Consider the following 8,199-nt stretch of genomic DNA (forward strand, 5'->3'; position numbering starts at 1 on the left):
CAACTCACAGTCACACAAATCCACAGCTTCAAAACCGTCCAACAAACGTTGAACCAACACACCGAGACAATAATCCAGCAGATTCTCCAAAACACAATGACGGGGCTGGTAATTTTGTAGTCCATAATTTATTTCTTAAATATGCTTTGTATGCATACGGTTGTGTCTGGATAACGGTATGAAGGAGAGGGGGAGGGGTGGGGTGGGGAGGGGGGGTGAGACAACAACAACAAACATACATTTGTAAACATTTTCAAACGGATTCATGGACAAGAGAGACAGAAGGGTGGAAGAGATCCGGAGAGCCGTCAGGCCGAAGCTGCAGCTCTGAGCGGCTGCAGGCGTCACAAAGTGCTTTGAGTTCAGAGTAAAGAGGGTGAGGGAGGGGGGGAGGAGGAAGGGGAGGAGGGTGATGGAGGATGTTTCACTGTACATATATATGTGCATAGGGACTGTGAGCGTTCAGATGTGCAGTTTTGATCCATCGTTAGTGCTTGGAAAACAGAAAGAAACTATTCCCTCGAGTGTCCCATCAGTCGTGAGCCTCTGCAGCTCGCTAAAGAGGAACGGAGTGTTTTTCACATTTTCCAGAGGGCGGACCGGATGGATCAGTTTGCATAGGTTTATGATGCCTACAGCGTCCTGATTTATTACTGCGGCTGAACACGCAGCTCTGATCGATGGAAAAAAAAAAAAAAAAAAAGAAGAAAAAAAAAACTGCGACTCTCAATACGGGAAACTGTCAAATCAGTCCAAGAGCTGCTCGTCCGTGAGTGAAGACAAACGGATCTCTGGAGTCAATATGACGCAGCTTTCCTCTGTGAAGCACAAGTTTTCAAAGTGTGGGGCGTGACTCCCCCTCAGGGACGCAGTTTATGTCAATATTAGTGCTCTTTCCTCGCCATCAAATGTGAAAGCACAGACATGATAAACATATTTTTACATTTAGCGTGACTTGTATATCTCGAGGTCATTATCGCTGATGCTGCGATTAATCGTCCAAGAATCCGCTCGGAAATCCCGGATCAAAGACGCTCTTTGTAAGCGCAGAACTTGCCTGAGAATCATCAAGCTTTTTTTTTTTTTCCTCCAAGTATCAAATTATTCCAGTGAAAGTCGACTGGACATCAATGGGTTCACCGTGAAGAGAAGCTGTTAATAGCTAATTGTGCAAACTTTTAATGGCGGCGAAATGTAAAAACAATTTTGAAAACACGAGGCCCGAGTTGTGGCCCAAAGCTAACTAACCGTATCCATGGCAACACTGTGCTTCCCGTTCGTAAAACAGGAAGATTGGAATTTGATTATTCTTAAAATTTTCCTTTCAAGGCTCAAAATGTCGCCTAAACATGATTTATACATTAATAAAATGCAGACATTAACCGTGTTTCCTGAACATGTCCGCCGAGTGTAGCGGGTGACGGTGGGTGACGGAGGGTGACGGGGTTGGGGAGGCGGCCACATCCTCACACTTTCAAAACTCCCGCGTGTCCAAATTTGCTTTACTTTATTCTTTTCCTTTACGTGAACGCATTTATACTCAGTGCAGAAGAAAGTTTTTGTTTTTATGGCTTTAACTTGTGTAAATAATCATCTTGGTGACCATGCATGCACCAATTATTATACACATCGTCTATGTTACAGCTGACAACGACATAATGTACCGACAACATCCGTTTACTGAGGCAGTAAACGCGGTTTTATAAGCAGCTTTCAAGTTCTACTATAAGTCTCTATTCACAAAAACAATTGTGACATTTTTAGGGATTGTTTAGTGCCAACTACAATAGACATCCAATCTCCATACAGGTTATTATAAAAGTAGCCGATGTGTGTAAATTACCCCTGATATTTGAATGTGGCTGGACAGAAGTGTGTGGTGCGTCTACAGGTGAGATTACGGATGAGTACCTGAACTAAAAACTGAGAGTACGTCGTTCGCGTCACTCCGGAGATCCGGAGGTCGCACAAAAAGTGGCTGAAATCGGTGAGTAACACGCATGTTTAGGGCTTATGAAGATGACGATGTCAACATTTACAGTAAGTAAACTCTAAAACTCTCCTTAAAATGTTAGTTACACTTCTCCTGCAGACAACGTTCACAGTTGCAGATAATCTGATAAACCGATATCGGTTTCCTTTGATCCTAACGGAGACGCGGTGCCGGCGAGCGTCCGGCCGCCTCAAGCTCGCAAACTTTAGGTGCTGAGAAATAAAGTGAGACCTTTAAACCGAGCACCTCCTGTGTCAATAAATGTTGGGACAGTCAGTGTGGTTCCTGTCAAAGTATCCGCCCGTGTAGAGCCAATCCTCAGCTCCTGTGTGAGGGTTCGTCCCCAGCTGGAACCACCTGAAGGGACAAAAAATAAATAAAAATAAACAACCTTTATTTGCCTGATATCAAGTTTTCCTGGTAAGTAACTTGTAGAAATATTATAATTTTCACATTGTAAGATTCAGGAGATAAATTTACACTATAAATAATAATATTAATAAAGATGACAATAAAATGGCGAACAGAAAATGTTGTGCAATACACTCTAAAGTAAATGGTCATATTTAACAATCAGCCGTGTTTCACGCTGATTTGACAGCTTTCAGTTCAGACTCGCGTCGTCTGATCTTGTAACATAAAAAAAAAAAAAACTGCCATTGTGACTTTTACGCACCGGTTGAGACCGTCATGTTAAAACGTATATATGTCGCGAGGTTCATGTTTGGAAGGAGCGATCTGTTGGCGCCCGACCACCCACCTGATTGACCACTCCTCCTCGTCCTCGGAGCGCTCTTTGCGTGACGCTCGCTGTTTCTCCTCCAGACGCTCTTTCTCTGTACTCGCTGAATCTAAAAAAAAACAACAACAACAACAACAACAACAGAAAAGAAAAAAAAAGACACCGATATAAGCGAGGATGCCTTTAGAGGATCACATTTTGGGAAGAGGGGGGCAACCAGCTGTCCTCAGCGTGTATTAAAAGTCTTTCCCCGAGGTTTGTGTGAGGCTGCTGTTACCTATGTCTCCGTTCTCCATGGCTCGGATGTCGGGCCTCAGCCGGCAGTCGGTCGGTGCCAGCAGCCTCTCCATGCCGGGCTCCAGCTCGTTTAGTGTCATGGCAAAACTGGTGAAGTTATACATCTACAAAACGAGGGGGGGGGACGCATTCGTGAATCGAACTCTTATGTGACTGTGTGTGTGTGTGTGTGTGTGTGTGTGTGTGTGTGTGTGTGTGTGTGTGAGGTACACACCTGTGCTGTGTCAGCAGGCCGAGGGGACACCCTCCACAGTAAGGCACTTCCTGGTATCACAGTCACAGTCTCCTGAACGTCTGGCATCTCATCTGCCTCCTCACCTTCACAGCTATGTTCCTACACACACACACACACACACACACACACACACACACACACACACACACACACACACACACACACACACACACACACACACACACACACACACACACACACACACACACACACACACAGATGAATACCAGCGCCACACGTGGACCGGCGAGCTCGAGCTTACGGAACAAACGGTTCATGAGCAAACAGGTGATTCACAGAACTACAGTTGCCACAAGTTCAACACGTCTCTCAAGCAACAATGCAAGTCATTGCAAGACATCATGGATTAGTGCTGGCAATGATCTAATCATACACCACACTCGAACTAGACAACAGCAGTAGCACACTACAGATACCAAATACACTTTTACCTTACCTGCCACTAATGCCCCTGCATGTTATCGTGAAAGGAAAAGATACCGTTTGAGAGAAGAGTTTCAGAGTGATGAGTAGAAAGTCACACACACACACACACACACACAAAAAAAAAAAAACCATGTAAGAGACAAAACGTGAGAGCGACCTCTAAGCGGCATTTCGTCTGAGCAGGCGATCAGATTTCAGTCAAAGCAGAATCTCCTGCAGCTCCTCTCACCTGTTTCAGCTTCTTCGAGTCGCCCGCTGCCTTCCTGTCCGCCTTCCTGTGTGCTTCGTAAACCTTTGGGTCCACGGCGTATACGCACTCCGTCCACTTCCCGTAGATCACGCGGCGCTTCTTCTTGCTGGTTCAACGACATCACAGTCTTACTCAAGTCTCAGAAATGCACCACGGCCACATGTTATCGGCGGCACCGTCGCGGTCGTCTTCTCACCTTTTGTCTTGGATGTGACCTTCTACTTTGTGCAGCTCTTTTCCAAACATCCCACACGGTTTGAAGTTCAACACACACTTGTCTCCCGTGCTGCTCGACGAAAATGCAAAAGGATATGGGTGTGATCAAAAACCACGGGCCAAAAAGTCATTCGATTTCCAACGGCTGATTTCAGATATTCTACCTGTGGTTGACGATCTCCACAGTTCCGTATTGTTCGATCCAGAGTTTTCCCAGAATGATGTTGTGAACGCAGCAAAATGGATTCGTCCACGTGTACGCTTCTTTGTGTCTGTCACAAAAATATACCAAAAAAAAAAATAAAGAAATGCTTCAATATTTTGTTAAATACCCATTAAGGCATGAAAAGATTCATACCGCCCATGTCTGTGTTAAATATGCACAGCTTGTTCGCGCACTATTCTTCACGCCAGAAACTGTGGAAACGGCTAATTTGATGCAAATAAGCAGCTTCCCAAAAATGTTCATCTATTCAGCTAAAAGTCAACGGCAAAGTGAGCCTGCAGAAAGCCCCACGGATAAATGACACAAACACTCACTTTAGTAACTCCAGTGTCATGGTGCCTTTCGGCTCAGCCTCCACACTTTTGCCCCAGAACTTTAATTTTGGGTAGATGGAGCCATGAAACTCGAACTCTTGCTTCAGAGACTCGGCGTGGAAGGCACTGACCGGGGGGTGGTGGCTCACCTGCTCCGAGATCAATCTGTATCCCTCTTCCTCCCTGAAAGTTTTTTGTTTTTTTTTATTTAAAATCTCATATAAAGGGATCGGAAAGAGTTTTATCGTCAAGGCATGGCTAATCTGTAACAAGTCTTCAGTACCTCGTGAGTTCATACGTCTCCCCCAGCAAAGGATTAAATGGCTTTCCAGTCCTTTCCCATTGAGACGCTACGGCCGAAACAGCAAACGCAGCAACAATCTGTCACAGAGACGAAAAGTGAGTCGGAGTAAAGCTGCAACGCCTCAAAACTGAAAAGTGATTCCTCTTTTTTTTTCTTTTTTTCCTCGTTCCTGCTTCTGTAATATGAGGATTTTCTACTTTTCTTTATCTCGTGACAATTAAAACAGAATATATATATATATACATATATATATATATAATATATACAATTGGAATATTAATCAATAATGAAAAGATCCATCATCTGTCTGTGTGTTAAAAACAATGCAAACACAGAGGGAGTGTAGCTTCAAAAAATAAACTGAACATAAACTCATGACATCAGACTTGTGTTTTTATCTCTACCTGCATGCGGTCTATGGAGTCAGACAAAGTGCAGGCCTTGTGGATGAGATGAGTGTGCTCCATGTACTCCGAGATTCTCTGGAGAAAACTCAGCGGCTCGTTAAACACGACCGGCATCGCTATTTTAGACAGCTCCTGTGTCCCCAAACAAAAAGAAAAGAAATCAAATCGAATAAAGCCAGAAAAATACTTTTAAAAAACAGTGATAAACGGAGGCGGGTTCTGTACACGATTCAAAGGGCTGACGTTCACTCTATTCAGATGTTCATTTAAGTTATTTTGGTTCTTTTTAAGTGGCTGCAAAAATGCATTTCAAAAGGCAAACGTGGAGACGAGTTCGGTCAAGACTGATCTTTTAGCAGAGTGATGAAAGTAAGCGAGAGTTATGTAATCTCTTTAAATATTCAAAACAATACAGTCTCACCAGCACCGAGGCTGACTGCAGCTCGTTTGGAGCAAATCTGATGTCGGACATATATGAATTGAATTGAATTGAATTGAATTGAATTGAATTGCTGCAGTGAACGCATTTGTGGTTATTTTACACGTTAAGGTTCCCGAGGAGATACGTGGGACTCACCATGCCGATGCATTTCTTCAGTATGCTCCACACGCTGAAGTTGTTTCTGGAGATCATTTCGGCGGGCAGGGTTTTCCTGGTGCACGTTCGGATAAAAAGAAAAGTCAAGACAAAACATATATATATATATATATATACGACGGGCCTGAAAACGGTCAGAAGGACTCGCTCAAAACGCTCCGCACAACAACAAAAAATGTGGTTGCCTTCAAACCCCCTCAGCCAAAATGACAAGCGTGGTCATGTGGGAACAGGCATGCACGCATGCATGCACGCATGCCACACACACACACACCTGTGCATGATTACTCACCTGCGCTCCCGCACTCCATTCTCCTGAGTGGTGCTGCTGTCAGTCACCTTGTTGTCAAACACCAGGGCATCTTTAAAACTGACCTCACAGGAGTCGTCTGACTCCAGCCCTGAGGAGGATGGGAAGGAGGAGGAGGAGAGGAGGGAGGAGGAGGGGGAGAAAGTAAAGCATTTAGACACACGAGGCAAGTATATTTAACTATACGAAGGGTTTTGGTTGTTTTTTTGGGGTTTTTTTAGGACTCACCTGTCTCAGCGTCGTAAAACTCCTCTTCGCTGTTCATCCTGAGCCGAGAAAGTAACTCGTCCGTCACTCAGAAGTCATGTTCACGTTTCCACCGTCGGCCCTGTCCCCCCCCTGCAGCTCCAGCCGCTCTCCGAGCATCACAAGACGGCCACACGCAACAAACCTGCAACACGGGACAGCTTCGTTACACCAAGCAGGCCGGTTGGAGACGTAACATTATCCGGAATACACACGCCGGCGACGGACAACAATTAACAGGCATCGCCGGGAGAGTCTCTCTCTCTCTCTCTCTCGGTCCTCGGAAGAGCCTCCGTTATCCGTTAGCTCGCGAACTAGCCGTTAGCGTCGTTGCTTCAGGGGAGTTACATATTTTTTTTTTTTTTAAAAAAGCTGGAGAAGAGACGGCAGCCGACGACATCAAGCACAGGTCACCGACAAACCGACGCAGACGGTGACACGGACGTTAAAATACGATTCAATGAAATATACCTGCGAGTTGAGGTTAACCCTCCTCGGACATAAACAATCGAATTAGTACAGCGACTCTGAAGCTGGGCGGAAGTGGGCGGCAAGGACATCCTGATTGACAGCTCTATGAGCCAATCAGATGGCAGCCAAGGAGCAGTCTAGAAATAGAAGGAAAAGAGCAGATGTTGAGTCGAGGAGCTATTTTCAACTCAATGATGTGACATTTGAAACACACGTGTTTTTATTTATACTTTGAACAGACTTTCTTTTTTTTTTTTTTTAAATACGGGTGCAAATTTACCCCCAAATACGGAGATAATTAATGGATTAGTGCATTAATTGTGAAATCTTAGGGTGTTTTTTTTTTTTTTTTACCAGATTGTAAAGATGTGAAGGCTATTAAGGCAGCAGAACCCCCTAAAATGTTACGTTTCAACCGATATAGGCTCTCAATTACCCCAAATTATTATACAAACAATATTTATGAATGCATTTATTTAAGGTAAAACACTGAGGACTTTGGTTTCGTTGTGCCATCCTACTAATGCTTAATATAATTACCCAATAACACATAATGTAAAGCTGACAACCTCTGCTGGTTTCACGTGGTAAAATATAAAATAAATCATTATAGCCATTAATCAGAACTTCTCTATAAATAAAACACTAAACAGTTAATTGTAATTGTAATTAATCCACTGAGTGGTTGAAGAAGACTTGTATATGAAACATTTTTGACTTTCTGCAAATCCGTTTTATGGATCATATGAAAGTATTCCCGTGTACCATAACTATTTTTCTGCATGAGGTGTATGTTCCTGCATGCAGACCTTCTCTCCTTATGTGCCTGTTGTTTATAGTTTTTCTATAATGGATGTGTTGATGGGCAGCACGTTGAGCAATCACACGTCCATCTGCGTCTCCACACACCTATTTCCAATGAGCTGCCAGAGTCTCAAGAGAACAGAAGTGCTCGATGTAACCAGACTGCATATAAGGGATGTAATAAATCATACAGTGGTCTGGGGTGATGAGTGATCCAGGCTTTGATTAAATAACCAGCATCCCGCGATGTAAACTGGCAATAAGACACGAAGGAGCTGATGTGATGAGAGACTGTCTGAGGATGAATGTTGCATACAAACGGCCTCATATCATAGACTG

At 44.0% G+C, this 8,199-nt stretch overlaps 1 protein-coding gene across 1 annotated transcript; it reads right to left on the minus strand.

Annotated features, from left to right (window-relative positions):
- Positions 1-94: 94 nt before the first annotated feature.
- On the minus strand, positions 95-7,125 carry LOC138624248 (oxysterol-binding protein-related protein 2-like). Its single transcript, XM_069704249.1, has 14 exons — positions 7,057-7,125; positions 6,568-6,730; positions 6,322-6,430; positions 6,009-6,084; positions 5,429-5,563; positions 5,004-5,101; positions 4,721-4,903; positions 4,345-4,452; positions 4,161-4,250; positions 3,944-4,070; positions 3,247-3,366; positions 3,013-3,136; positions 2,754-2,844; positions 95-2,350 (listed from the first exon to the last, which is right to left on the minus strand). The coding sequence occupies exons 2-14, from the start codon at positions 6,602-6,604 to the stop codon at positions 2,248-2,250; spliced, it is 1,401 nt and encodes a 466-aa protein (XP_069560350.1). The 5' UTR covers positions 6,605-6,730; positions 7,057-7,125; the 3' UTR covers positions 95-2,247.
- Positions 7,126-8,199: the final 1,074 nt, after the last annotated feature.

Source organism: Brachyistius frenatus, unplaced genomic scaffold (assembly GCF_029030835.1).
Source record: "Brachyistius frenatus isolate BFR_SWC_R1_liver_20210118 unplaced genomic scaffold, ASM2903083v1 Contig_50, whole genome shotgun sequence".
NCBI classification, from domain to species: Eukaryota; Metazoa; Chordata; class Actinopteri; family Embiotocidae; genus Brachyistius; species Brachyistius frenatus.

Excerpts from the sequence above, each read along its gene's own strand:
- LOC138624248 (XM_069704249.1), bottom strand. The coding sequence starts at position 6,604 with ATGAACAGCGAAGAGGAGTTTTACGACGCTGAGACAG. Across the intron at positions 4,904-5,003 it reads GAGACGTATGAACTCACGAG|GGAGGAAGAGGGATACAGAT; the intron begins GTACTGAAGACT and ends AAAAACTTTCAG. Across the intron at positions 4,251-4,344 it reads GTGGAGATCGTCAACCACAG|CACGGGAGACAAGTGTGTGT; the intron begins GTAGAATATCTG and ends TTCGTCGAGCAG.